This window comes from Teleopsis dalmanni, chromosome 2 (assembly GCF_002237135.1).
Source record: "Teleopsis dalmanni isolate 2A chromosome 2, ASM223713v2, whole genome shotgun sequence".
NCBI lineage: Eukaryota > Metazoa > Arthropoda > Insecta > Diptera > Diopsidae > Teleopsis > Teleopsis dalmanni.
This window is the reverse complement of record NC_051847.1, coordinates 100,627,695-100,643,421: the sequence shown is the minus strand read 5'-3', so window position 1 is coordinate 100,643,421 and position 15,727 is coordinate 100,627,695. Positions and strand designations below refer to the sequence as shown.

At 29.4% G+C, this 15,727-nt stretch overlaps 1 protein-coding gene across 1 annotated transcript in view; it reads left to right on the top strand.

Annotated features, from left to right (window-relative positions):
• Positions 1–15,727, top strand: part of LOC119675191 (GATA zinc finger domain-containing protein 14) — a gene marked incomplete at its 3' end in the record, with an annotated part of 52,208 nt that extends 36,481 nt beyond the window's left edge. The window contains 4 exon segments of the mRNA XM_038086381.1: positions 10,713–10,798; positions 14,058–14,274; positions 14,447–14,542; positions 15,319–15,727. Of these exon segments, the coding sequence (XP_037942309.1) occupies positions 10,713–10,798; positions 14,058–14,274; positions 14,447–14,542; positions 15,319–15,727 (808 nt within the window).

Here is a 15,727-nt window from a genome sequence, read left to right as displayed (position 1 = left end):
GCTTTTAGCTATATGTATTATATTTATATGTATATAGTATTTTAAATTTAATGAACTTAATTAAATAATTTTGGAGCACTTTGTAATCAAATGCCCGCTGAACTAATACAGTCGAAATAGGTATACAGTTTTTCTTCGACTTTAGTCATGGTGGCATTCAGAAAACGTTCGATGACAGTTAAATACGCATTTAATGTCCTCAAATGATATGATTGTTACTTATAGGAAACGTAATGCACAGCGAATTGATTTTGAATGATGGCACGTGCTGCACATGGCCACACGGATGCAAAACCAAACTGCCGCACACACTTACCACATATTACATTCCGAACAACATTGCCGTTGGTATTGGCTTACAATGAACTTACAATGAACTTACAATGAACTGGAATGCTCAGACGAACAAGTGTTATTTTTTACGTTTTTGTCAAATAATAATGATTGTACACAACTTAACTTTTAAGTTCACCCTAACGATGTTGTGGCGCGAAGTCCATAGATTAGCATTTGGGAGGAACGCCATGTACTCGTATAATAATATTTTGAGTGCTGTGCTTAAACAGCATCCTTGCAACAGCATCCTTGTATGATTTATTGCAGTCATTTTCTCTTAATTTTTGGATACTTTTGCTAGTACTGCATTTGAAAATTACATTTGTAGCAACTTTTCACTCTACAGAGGAAGGAAGAGCATTGTGCGGTCGTGTGTCAAACACTGGCTACAATTATATTCGCCATAATAACGAAAATAGTTTCAGTAGCATATACTTCCCATCTGAAAATAAAAATTATGTTAGCTAGTTAACTAAGTTGCCGCATTTATTATTTTCTTATTTTAGGAAACGGAAGTGAACAGTATGACGTTAACCAATGTAAGAAAAAAGTCACTTTTTCCGGGTTTTTAGTGTGTGTTTAAATGGTGCCATATTTTAATATTTGATTCTTTATAAATTTACCATCGGAATAAACGTTAAACTAGTAAGTGATATTAAATTAAGTCATGCTACAGTACTTCACTTAACCAAGATAGGATATCCTGGTTAAAAATCGTCAAAGCACTGGTATTTCATATCACCTAATAAAGTAGCCAAGGAATTCGCGAAATAGTATAAAAGTAGTACGTTAGAAGAACAGCGATTGAAATATCAGAGTGTATTAATCTATTAGACCTGTCATTTTATTAGAAAAATTTTACTTGATGTGATGAAGAAGATATGAAAACGAATGTGTTGTATGATTTGAATATTTTAACCTGAGATTTAGTTAAAATCAGGTTAAATCAACCAAATTATTTTTCTGAGTGTACCATAGGTGCTTACAATTTTGTTGGTATCAAGAATATTGTTAAACTTGAGACAAACTTGAGACAGTTGTTAACTATACCTTATCACCATATCATAGTAAATACATATAACATAACTTGAGCAAGAAATTTGCCAACATGATTTATTGTTATATGTGTGTAAGAAGTTATCTTATCAAATAATCAAGTTATCTTATCAAATAATCTGGTACTTTTATACAATTGCCTAACTGAGTTGTTTTACTTTTGTCTACAACATTTTTGAGAAGAAATTTTAAAAATTATAGATATTATAGATGTTTCATATGCAAGTATATGAAAAAAAATTGATTATGTTATATATTTACCGAAACTTCAAGAAATATGAAGACATGGCAACTCTGGCTTTTTCATTATTGTATTGTATTATTTTTAATAGAGCTCAATTGGTGCCTTGCGATCTTTTTTTGTAAAAAAAATTATTTATCTATCAGAAAGTGACGAATACCCTTCCTTTTTTTAGATCATAGCTAAAGCAATATTAACTCGTCGATATTGGCTAGTCCAATTGCTTAACATAGTTATATAACAACAACTAAACTATCACATATAAATAATAAGGTTGAGTGTAATACTGGTTTAGTTATTAAGCTGGGATACCACTTACAAATATTCTTGTTAAATGCCGATAAATCAATCCTATTTTTAGATATCAAATGAAATAGAAGAATGACACGCTTTATTTTATTTTTTAAATTCTGAATTAAGCAATTACTACAGTTTAAGCCACAGTTTAAGCCATTTTACTGAAAAGTGTTAAGCGTTTTATTCAAAAGACTAGGTTTAGCAAGTCGAACGCAACAATTATCAGGCAAGTTATGAGTTTAATGAAAATGGAATAATTTTCTGAACTTTTTTTGAAACCAAAATCGCATAAGTTTTCGAAAAAGTTTACTTTTTTATTTTTGAAATTAAATGTAATTCACAAATTTTGGTTATTAAATCGATGATTATCGGTTATCAAAAACATTTATTTTCATGCTCTAATGTGTTATGATATTTTAGTGATTTGTAAATATGTCACGGTCTGTAAAATCGAAAAAAAAAACTTTGGAATCATTTTTCTAATTCAGATAGAGTTTTAGAGTTATAGGTAGCTGATAAAGCTAACTATAGGTAATAGCTATCGGAATGTTTTGGAATCATTTAAAAAACTTGTCTCCAGGAAGATCAAAGCTAGTTATTTCATTTGAAATTCAAAATTTATTTTATTATTTTTAAGTTTGTATATACAATGTGTTATATGATGTAGATAAAAACTTAAAAAATATTTAAAGCTTTTAATTGAAAGTGTAAGGAAACTGCAAGTAATTGACTTGAATGGTTATTGAATTTTAATAAATATAACAAATATATATACATACGAATCACATCATTGGTTTTAGGGATGTTGAGGTTCTTATAGAGTTTCCATCGGTATCTTAACTAAAGATAATGTTTAGCATTTTTTATGTTATGTTGATTAAGATACGTACTGAGCTCTATGGCTCAATTTCATAAGTCCAAATCTGTGTGATGATAGAGCAATATAATATATATGATTTTGTTGACAAAATTATTTTTTGATTTAGAATTCATAATGCAGTTAAATTGTTAACACTTCAGCTTTTGTTGTATTTTTGTCTACTCAATATGCTTTGTTTTTCAAATCATCTGTCTCTTCTCTGTGAGAGTGAGATGTTAGTAAATTTCACTTGAGCCAAATTGCTTGATAAAGGGTATATGTTTTGGTGATTGAGATTATTTTAGTACTGAGTAAAATTAGCTGTATAGGCAAGATACATCAATTTATATACTTTAGCTATGCAGTATTATTGATTCTGAAATGTGACATGTATTTCTTTAGTAATTCTTGAATTAGTGATTTGGAACAATATTACGATAGACTATAAAAAGTAAATTTTTCAACACTAAAAGTTTGACGAACATTTTGATAATTTAGCATATATGGCTAATTTGAGTATATCAGGTCACTATATCAGGCATTATGCAATACCCAAGTGTCCTATCCATAGACGAAAATACTAAATATATTTGGCACTCCTATAAAGATATGTAAAGATGCCAAATAAATGTTATCCGCGTCATTCATGTTGTCCAAGTTTGATAAACTCTGATCTCAAAAAATAAGAACTTAATATAATGAATATAGTCAACAAGCTTAAGTGGAAAAATCGAGAATCTTAGGGTAAAGAAAAAAAAAACTATTTAACATCAAATATATTCTACACACAGTAGTAGTAATAGACGCATTATGAGACTCCAAGATTATTTCTTAATGCAAAAGCTTCTAATTCTTTGGCCACACATGAAACATCAAATGCGGAATAAAACACAAAACAATCATATGCACTAATCCAATTTACGGAAAGCCAGAACCAAGTTGTAATTGTGGTCAAAGTCATTATGCAAGTTTCCCATCGGCAAGGGTTCTATAATATTTATCACAATACTATTAGTATTAGTATGTTATTAGCCACCCCCAGATTGTTCTAAGTTACTGGATGCATTAACAATCTCGAACAAGAATTTAAAACACGTCGATGATAAAAACTCTTAGAGTTATGACATGGAATTTAACTGAGCTCTTAAAATACCAGTAAAAATTCGAAATATTTTTAAATTTGGAAAAATAAACATATTATAGTATATTTAAAAATTAAAGTCATATTAAACTTTATCATATACCATGCAATACATCCTAGTAATTATTCGAGAGAAGAGAGAGAGAGAAACTGCAATATTCATATAAAAGAAGCAGAACATTACGAAAAAGATAGCATTGGTACTAATATTTTTCATACCATGACAATTACCTAGGTCATGTTATGTAATCAATATGCATAAACACAAATTAATGGGTAGAGAGTTTGACATCAAGCACACCTATTGGGGTTCGCGACTATTGACACCGGGTGCGAATCTATGTTTACAGGAAGACATACTACTCTCTTTGGATGAGACCCAAATAGCTCAAAGGATCAACTTGCCATATTCTACGAACCAAAACTGACAACAATACTTGAGCAAGAAGAGAAAAGGACAAAGCAAACGTTGTCTATCTGACCAGCATCTTATTACCTAATGAGACGATCACAATTTCTTAAATACTGTAGAGATTAATTAACTAAAAGACAAAAAAGCTTCCACTTTTGACTTAATAACAAAATCTTGAATACATTAACTTATATTTTTCACTCATATGACAGACTGGAACGTATTCAAAAATTTTTATGGTTCAGGAATCATAATCACTTTTCCAATTCTCTATAAACTTGGAATATATTTAAACGAGATTGATTGAATTATATCAGTACACGTAAACTTTGCAAATAAAAAAATTAATTATAAACCTATAATAATATTATACGAACAAGTCATATATAGTGTAAAACCGTGGTATTACCTCCGAATTTAAATTGCACTGGAAGAAGCACATCAAAATTAAAAGATAAGAACCGAACTTTAAATTAAAAACCACATAACCTCATTCCTAACTAACATGAACAGGAAATACACCAATATATTTATTTTTTTTAATGATATAATATCTAATTATATAAAAACTGCTCACTCGGTTTAGAAATTTGTTGAAGTGTTATTAAATTTAATTCCGTTAGAGCCATGTTAAACTGACAGTCATATGACGAATGGTCACGGCAATCTTGAGCTCCTTCGAGCCGTCATCAAAAGACGCGTTGTACATAAAGTTATATCAGTGTTGCCAATTTTGTACTTTTACTACTATTTTTTTACTTTTTGGTTGGTTAAAATGAAATATATATATGCTTATTTACAATTTGGCACCAAATATTTCTAGCAGAAAAAAACTCGTAGAAGTTATAACTCTAGAGTTTTATAATAATAGTTATCAATACCTATCTATATAGATAAGCATATAGGATCTATATGCTATATGTATATAAGCTTGGCTGTGTTGTTTTCTAGCGTTTTTTCTCCAAAATGTATTAAAATTGTATTAATTACCTTCTAATTTACGCAAATTTTGATTTATATGACTGAGCAATACTGTTTTGACTAATATAATGGAGCACAAAAAGCCTTGTCACCGGGACCAAATTCAAATCAAAATTTGTCTTTCTCGCATTTTCTATTTTTTTGATTTACATTGAAAACAACGGTATCAAATTTGATGTGGCCATGACTTTCTATTTAACATGGTCTTTTATGTTTGTAAATAAATTCAAAAAAAATATATATTTTCCGCATACTTTGTACCACATTAGGCATTTAATTAATTTTGTTGGCTGTAATATTTGCATCTACTATTACTCGGATTAATACAAATTTGATAAAGGAGTTAAAAATATTTCTTGTTTTTTCCACTTTATATTGATAAATTTCTTAAAATAATAAATTGGTCTTCGTCATGGTTCTTACTTTGATTTTTTTATATCTAAGCTCCTCGAACTACGGACTACGAATAGTTTATGTGTATAAAATATGCTTTGTAATTGTTTAATAGATACTTGGCATCAAAGATGTATGTGGCCAATTTGCATAATATTTGCAATAATATATAATATAGAGAGCTAAGATACCCTACAATCTCGAAACAAAGTTGTGATCACTCTTTATTCAAATGATGTAACGGCATTTTCCTGAGCCTCATATTCCAACAACCATAAACATTAACTTGTGCACACTTCCATAAAACAGGAAAAAGTCATTTTGTGTTTCTGTTAACAAAAATCTCAATACCAATGCAAATAAAAACGAACACTTTTTGAAAGCTCTCTGTAGTCCTTTTAGTTAGCAATGGCATATGGAATACTATTAATGAAAGTGATTGTCTCTTGGGATGTTAAATAAAGTGGTACTTATGGCACTCAACTTCCACTTACTTTGCACTTACATGTTTTATATCAATTGAAATGTTTGAAAGTAAGTTAACATATGTCTCAATTGAGTGTACACTAATGAACATTATCCTTTGAAAATTATATTTTGGATTTATTTAATTCCATTCCAGCTGATTTAGTCCCCCTTTAAAATACTCTATATTGGCAAAAAGTTTTAATCGCTTTATCGACCTTAACATTTCTATGCTACATATATTTATATGAATCTCATAGCGATATGAAGAGCTAAGGGCACACGTTTTCTTTCATATTATTATAAACAACCACCACTTATTTAAACATGTATACAGATAACTGTAATCTTACTAATTCTCTATTAGACCAGGAAAACCAGATATAATATTAAGTGAGCAGCAAAAATAATAACTGTGATAATATATATTAATAAAATTCTTTTTTTATACTAAAGTCTTAATACAATATTTTAGTTGATAAACAATATTATTGTGCATTTGTTACGCATCATGTCTCGATATTATATGATATTGAAAAGCTTAAGGGAAGGTGGAGTAGATTTTCAAGACATACTGCATTATACCATAAGTTCATTATATGATTTAATTAAAAAAACGGATTTTGTAACAATAAACTATATAAGTCCATCTATTTATGAGAAAGTTTCTTTCAATTTATCTTTCTTATTGGGCCATGAAGTTCTAATTACTTATTATTAAAATCACTATTTCAGTATTTTTCCTAACGGAAAATTAACTTTACTGCACTTCACTTTAATAAATAATTATTTAAAATATTTTTTAAATTTACTATTACGAATTTTGTACATTTGCAAAATTAAATTTAATTGCATTGGCACATTTAAAAATAATGTTTTTAATTTAATGTTATTGCTAGGATTGTACGTAATAAAGCTGCTGAGAAAGCAAAGCACGTTCATCACCAGCAAACGCAACAAACCAATGGAAATGGAGGGAATTCTAATAATAGCAGCATTAATGGTGTATCTGGTAACAATATATCGGAGAATTCGGAAAATAATGGAAGTGATGGAAATCAACAACAGCACCAAAACAACAATACTACTTCTGTTATAGCGCATGCACCGCCAACAAATGCACCAACCACTGGAACTACCACAGTTCATCTACAACAACATAATCAGAGTTTATTGAACGGATCAGCGACGCCCAACAGCGTCAATGATAATAATAATAGCAGCATGGAACATCGATCAACTGGCTACAGTATTAATGGAATTTTAGGTATACAACATCACCACGGCGCAACAGAGCTCAATGGCAGTAATGTTAAAAGAAAACATTCTGATGATCACCACGGTAAGTCAACAAGCTTATATATTACACGAAGAATACACAATTGTCAGGTTTATTAAAATTATTCCTTGAGTTTCTTGCCTCGCTACCTGTCTACAGCCAAGAATATATTTGAATAAATGATAACATTTTATGGGCAAAAGAGTTGTAATAGTTGTAGTAATAGTTGTAGTAAGCAAAAATATAAAAAAAATATAGTTATTAATATATCACAAATTTATTTTTAGTTTAAGTGATTTTTGCCGAAAGCCACGTTTCTTATGACGACAAAAAATCTATTTTAAAAAGTTAGAAGGGATCGAATAGAAAGGAAAAGATAAGAACAAAAATTTAGTTAAGTTATTGAAACTGTCTGATCATATTTCAACTTTATTTATTCAAGTTACAGATAAGAATAATATTTTCTACATTTCTACTTCATAATAATAAACTATTAACAAACACTACTCAGTTAAAATGACAACTGTCAAACTTCATAAATAATGTTGCTAGTGTATAAAATTCATACACAACATTTTTCTCTCCTCCACCGGATCATGGTGTGTAACACACTCTAGTACTCATCATCAGTGGTCTTAGGAGATATTTGAATTTCTTTTTCATTAGTTTACAGTCCGTATATAAGTTGGTTGGAATGCAAGTTCCAGGCTTAAGAACACCCATGCCTGTCAAATTAGAAGTGATGGCTAATCGTGTTTTTCCACATATAGCCGAGACTGCATAAACGTTCAATGATCCAGTTCCAAGTTTTATGTCAGTTTTTATTTAATTAGTGACATTAACCAAAGCACTTGCTGTACTTTGCAATAAGACCGAGATTGATAATTACAACTTTATTTGGGAACACAAAGTTAACGAATTGAAAGTTAATTTTTGAGGTTGATTATTTTTATTTCAACTCTATTCTTGATGCATAAACATTTGTTATGCATATTTTTACTATATGTAAAGCACCTTTTTTGGGTGCCACTTTATAGAGAAACTATGCAAATATTACTACGAATCGCTGAACAATATTATACCTATATTATTGTTCATTTTTCCAATTCTATTTATTAAAGTTAATAATTTCGCCGAAAGTCACGCTTCTTATGACGACAAAAAAGCTGTTCTTAAAAGTTCGATTATGCGTTCGCTGGACCTAAAAATGTGTGGAAATGAGTAGAGGTTTTTTAAATATATGTTATTGTTATATTATAGCATAATATAGCATTATATTTATCTTTTCTAAAAAATGTGATAAAAAATTAATGAATTTTAAAAACATTTTCTTTTATAGACACATTTTCATCTATGTAGTGATTTTTTTTCCACGCACAAAAATGGGACTCAATAACTTTCATTATTTAGGACATCCAATAGTATTCTCCCTCCTCGATTTCAAATTTGGTATTGATATATAGTTATTTGCAGTTTTAATAGCACATTCGCATATTAAATTTAAAGTACCTTTTTTCAAATGAAAATGAAAGAAAAAAAACTTGACACAAGATTCGGCCGTGTCTCGATGTAGTATCGCTCGTATAGTAGTATCGAAAATAAATATGGACATATATTCGCATACAATTGTGCCACAAAATTTTCATTACTAACCCTCATCAGTGCACAAAAATCATAAAAATCATTAAAATTGCCTTTTTGCCACTTGCGCCTGAATTACTTGCCTTTTTCTCTCCCCATTGTCTTTTCTGCTCCTGTTGCTGCAGTCGTTGCTGTGTTGGTAGTTGGTAGTAGTTATCCTGCCGAAATTTGTTTCTTTTTTATCTAATGTGATTATGTAGACAAGTCCTTGGAGACTAACAGGCCAATGCACACAAAATACACCCACTTCGCCACTTTGGAAATTATACTCTTCTGTGTGCATTTATATTCATATTTGAGCTCACTTTTTGCTTACTCCTTTAACCAAAGCGATTTTGATGTTTTTATCAAAACAACAGATGTTTTGCTTTATTGCTTGCAATTGGTGGTGTTGTTGTGCGCATACTGTAGCATTCTGTAGCATTCTGTACTGTTGTACTGTAGTACTGAAGTACTGTAGTATATGGGTGAGTGGGTCGACACATCTCTGTTGTGAATGTAGCAAAGTAATAACGTAACAAGTTCAAGCAGAATCACAATCATTGTCTGTATCAGGCACATAGATCCATATCTAGGCGTAAGTGTATTTTGATTGTTACCGCCTTTACGGTATTTTCATTCAGCGCATTTTGCTATTGTAACCAAACACTTAACGATAAGATTAAAGGAAATATGAAATTCCAAGTTAAGCTGTAAGCACATGCAAGATTGACAAAAAGCATTAACATTAAAACAATTACATCAATTTTTATTGCTGATGGCATGTGGTTGGTGGTTTGCTGGATGTATATGGTGGTACATATTTTTTATTAAAATTAAAGTAAAATTTTGCATTCTTTATTACATGATATTTACATTTTCGAAAGCAAATCAGTTAATTAAGCTATTTTCAAGGATTCGCCCAAACTCCGTCTTCCACGTCTTCGTGCGCAACTTCAAACGTGCTCTGTTATCTTCGGTTGATTGTGGCTTACTTATTTCAGTTTGTAAGTGCTTGTGGTTGTTGCGAGTCAAAATACCACAAATTAACTTGATATTATAATAACACTTCAATCCGAAGTAAAACAGATTCTGAAATATGTAAATTAGACGCCAATTTTCAAGTAGTCTTGTGGGAAATGTGTTGGAAAGGAAATATGTTGCATAGGGGAGTAATAGAATAATAGAAAATTTTCAAAGTGAAGTGATGTTGGTCTAAATCTGATAGAATAGTTAACATATATCTTAGCTTACCTCTTTTAAAAACTTGAATTAATAAGTAATATTAAATGCTTTACTTAGTCATAATTACAATTAAGCATAATTTGATTTATAAATGTCGACTTATTGATAATTTTGTTAACATATCTTACAATAATTAAATGAACGCCTCTACTGCAACTTTATTTTGGAATGTCGGTAGCACGTGTCTCTTAAAAGCATTTTAAAATAACTCAAATATTTATTTCTACCCGAAATAATATGTTGAATTGACATATGACAGGGCGTATATACCCTTCTATTGTTGTTAGATAGCTTAATTTAATAATTAAATGTGCCACCACTTTCACACCACTATGTTATTAATTTTTATTAAACCTTCCAAATATAAATATTATTTATTAATTTCAGACGAAAACCGTGATATTAACATGCACTCCGAAGACGACATCAAACGCCAAAGACTTATATATAACGGTGATCAGATCTATTCAAATGTGAGTTTCGATAAATACAATTTTTTAACATAAATTCTTTAGTTGACAAGATATATATAATATATTTTTTAAATTTTTTATCAGTATTATATTTTTTTTTTATAAGAATAGTACGTAACTTTATATGCTTAAAACGTTAAACATATTTATAAAATGTTTTTATTTTTGTTAAAATAATCCATATATCGTATAAAAGTGTTTTACGAAGCTTTCTTCATAAAAGTGAAGTGTTCACACCTAAATTGCAAAATGATATTAATTAATATTAAGAAGCTTGTTTACAAGAATAAATGCCATTTATTGAAGATGCACATCATAAGGTCTATAAGATACATTCGAATGTAAAGACGACTTTTTATAAATAGGAATTTATAGAGATTTCAGTTATTGGGGTTTGATTTGACACCTTAATATTTTCATCTTTTCAGAAAAACACGCAAAAGGAAAGCGTTGTGCGGATGTATAAGCTATGCAAAAGTGTTGAACTGGTGTATTGAAGGACAATCCTCAAATTTAGTGAAAATGAATTATTTTGAATAAATATTTTTTTTTTTGCCCAAATTTAAAAAAAATTCTATTTATTTTCTATCAAAAAACTGTCTTTGCTTGCTTATCGAGTATAATTATAAGCGACGTCACTTTAAATCTACAAATTTTTTAACTCTTTAAAAATATTAAAGTCGCTTATAGTTTAAATTTTTTTGGTATACTTTTTTCGTTTCAATAACAAAATTTAATACAACTATTTAGCATATCTAATTTAAAAAGTAATAAATAAAATTAACAAGATTTTTCGAAAAAATATAGTATATATAAGATAATATGGTCCGTTAAAATAGGGTTCGTAACTTCTTTTTAAACCCAAGGACAATGTGAAAGTCATATTAGCCATTTTAATAAATTGAGTATTTATATTTTATTTATAAAGAGGTTCTTTTGAACAGTAGTGAATTACTTTTATATATATTTATAGAAACTATTATTTTTATTTATAATTTTTTTTATATATAATAAATATTACTAAAAGTAAATAAATAAATACATTAATACATTCACGTTCGGACTCAATATTTTAACAAAAATATTTTTATATCGTAATGTGAAATGATAACATTACTAATATATTGTATATTCTATCTTAAAATAATTCCTTCTTTGCTGTTTGTAGTTGACGATATTCTTCTATAAAACCACCACATCTCGTTTCATATTAAAAAAAATATTTAAGATAGTGTACAGTGTACATAAAGAATATATCAAAGTTTCAGGACCCCTCTTCTTATTTTAAATATTAAATGATGCCCTTCCTGTCAATTCCATACTGGTTCTGAAAGTAATTGTTTTCGCCTATATTATAGCTTAACCTGCTATATCCATCTCTCGTTAGACTGATTCGTGCTTTCTCTATGAACATAACATAGTATGTTTTTCTTCAATAATTTTAAATATTTTCATCTGTAGAAAGCTCCAGCTTGCCTGTTACTTCTATTGATTTTTTTTAAAAATTAGGCTTCTTAATCTAAAAGATACTGCACATTTTTAAATTGTATTTATTTTTCAGACAGTTTGAAGATGCGCCTAATGCAATCAAAATGCATTTGCAATACGTAATCATAATCATAATCATAAATCGTTAGTAGACCAATTTTCATGCGAAGCATATAACTTGACCTGCTCATAGGTAGGCGAAAAGTTCTTTTGATAATAGAACAACAATTTTTCCGCATTCAGGAATATGTTTTTCTCCTCACACTTGGTCTGGATTAATTAGAGTTGACTTGATCAAATATACTTCATTCGTATTCATATGAATATCATCAAAAACAGTTTATGTTTGTCTGAGGCCCCAACTTGTTTGTTTAATATAGTGTGTAATACAGTCTGTTTCCAGCAATTGTTAAGTACTTGTTTAGCATCCTTATACTTTTGCGTCATATCACGTATGGGATGATATTTGTTTTTACCATCCCATACTGGCGCCTTACTTTCACTAAGTTAATCAAATATTAAGTTTTTATCTATAGATTGTTTATCCCGTTACAGAATTCATAGATGGTAATCTGACTTAAATAATTAATCTGAAATATATCGATAGATTTTTTAAACTAAATTGCGCAATTGAAATTAATATAAGAAATCATTTGATGCATACAATTAAAGCCTGCTTTATTAGCGCTATAATATAAAATTGTTTCAGGTTTCATTGTTGTTTCTATACAAATTTTGGTGTAGTGCAGTGTGTAAAGTAAGTTTATACACTTATTTTTTTTTTGCACGTAGCTAAAAGAGAAATCAAGTCTTTGTGACATCCAAATTTGGTTGAAAGAATTGGGCGTCAAGGATACTCTCTCATTTCATCTAGGATACATTTTTTATTAGAGTGAATAGTTTCAACAAATGCTAGACCAATTTTAGACAATCGTTTGGCTCCTTCCAATGTTGTGAAGAAGTTGTCTGCAGTAATAGTACAGCCGTTGTTAGTACACATTTTTGCGAGTTGTAACATAACGTTTTCACTTTAATTTACTTGATGTAGTATATCCCCTTTTTCTCGACCTGTATATAATTTTCCCTGTTTTACCTCCTTGCATACGGAAGGGATGTATTTGTTTAATATCAAACTGAATAAATGGCGTCATTGTACGGAATCAATTCTAAGACATAATTGCTGAATGCAGTATTTTTCTATGTTATTGTTGAAAACACCAGCATTTAATTCATTCATACTACTCGTATCACCTTAATCATAAAAACCACCTTCATCGCTTTATAGTTCTATTTTAGGTGCATTCTAATTGCCGTCTTCACTGTCGAATATTTTATATGGTTTATTTTGATCATAAGTAGAAAATAGTTAGATATCTTCATCTTTTCTTCATCTAAAAATGTCTAATTCACCTTCGCGGCTTCACGAATTATATGAATATAAATTTAATATATACATCAACACATTTATATAATTATCCTTCCGTAGGCTTTATCGTCTTTATTTTTCAACGATTTTGTAGTATGGTACCAGAAATTTAAAATCTCTAGTTAAATAACAAATGTATATAACTTTTGTAAAAATTCAAAAAAGGTCTGGCCAAACCCATGCGTCTTACGTAGTTTACTTAACTTCTTAAGTACTTCAAGTAGTTAATATAGAAAATATATGTCTTTTAATATTTTATACAAGTTATTTTATATCTCATTACTCTTAGAGTAAATAGAGAATTTCAAATTATAATTAATGCTTTTCACTAATATTTTATTGCAGATATGGTCAGGTAAATGGTGCATTAAGGATGAGCATAAACTCTTGTCGGAGTTAGGAAACTTAACAGCAAACAGCGCCACATCTTATTATGATACTCATAACGGATTTTCTACTCCAGCAACGGGAAATACAACTGACTCAATATTGTACGATAGTATAACAACAATATCACAAAGTCAAGGTTCATTATATACGCCACCAATTGGAGCACCACTAGGTAAATACAAAAAGGCTGTGTGAAAGTGTTGTTAAATGCGTTTATAAAGTTCAAATATAATTCACATCCATCATTGATTCCCTTTTTGAAATTCTAACATTTTATTTGTTTTTTTTTTATTTTTTTTCGGTTTTTTTGGCATGTTCTCATTGTTGAATATAAATGCAAATAGGCAGTGCTACCCTTACCCCTTTGGTGCCCATTAACATGCAAGATCTGAAACTTAATCCAAATTCCCATGACCAGAATTCGTCACCTTTTTATACAGGTAAGAGTTAATAGCACAGTGAAAATTGAAAATTGAAAATTGAAAGCACAATCTCCCTTAAGAAAAGCTCAAAAACCATGTACCAACAATGACTATTGTAAGGTTCTTATAATAATTTAAGAAAATATATAAAAAAAACCAATTCACAAATTTATGTTACATTATAGTAGGCGTTAAGACTAACGAACTTGAAAACATTTGTACACTTATATAATGTGACATAGGTAATATATACCGACTGTTCTTTATTATTATGACTTAAATCTGAGGAGTGATTCCTTGTCACAAGAAACGAAATAAATCATTTGAGGAGAATAGGTCATTGTTTATATTTATTATGATACAGATTATCAAAAAAATTTTTACCCAAAAAACGTTACCTATAAAAACCTCAAATTTTCTAAAATAACATATAAGAACAGCTGAAATGCCGTCCTAAATTAAATTCATCCAAATAACAATTTAGTCATCTTGTAGAAAGATGAAAACTGATTTATATGTTATTTGTTATATGTTATTTATTATTTATATTTAGCTTCTTATAACTGAAAGATTTTTCGATAGTTTTCTTCAACATTCCGTATGTAAAATATGTTAAGAAGAAATACAACATCCTTCCACGGTTTTCTTCGTTTCGCTAACCAAGGGATCATCTCTTACATTCACATGCACAAATTGTAGATAAATATTTCCTTATTTAAATATAATAATTAGTATATAATTAATTGAACTTCGTTAAAATAAAAATATTTTATTGGTTAAAAACATTTATGCAGCTATTGCCATAGAAAATAGTCACTATACTACTTTAGCACATATGGATAATGTAATTAGCTCCCCAAATACACAACCCTCCTCAAATATAGTAACAAATTCAATGGAGGTCATCAGTGACTTGGGTGTATCTCCTCCAGGACTTATTGCAATAATTGATGAAAATAATTCAACAGTAAATAGTCGGCAAAGCAACAAATCTGCATCAATAAGTGCAAACAATAGGTCTGAATCTACGCGATTTTCAAAATATAAAAATAATGTGATAAATGAAATCGATCGAAACACCACATCGGAACAACAGCAACAACATGTACACCAAAATCAAGTTGACCATCACTCACACCTACTTCAGCAACAAGAGCAACAAAAGCATACAACGAATACAGTAGACATACCCGCTAACAATAA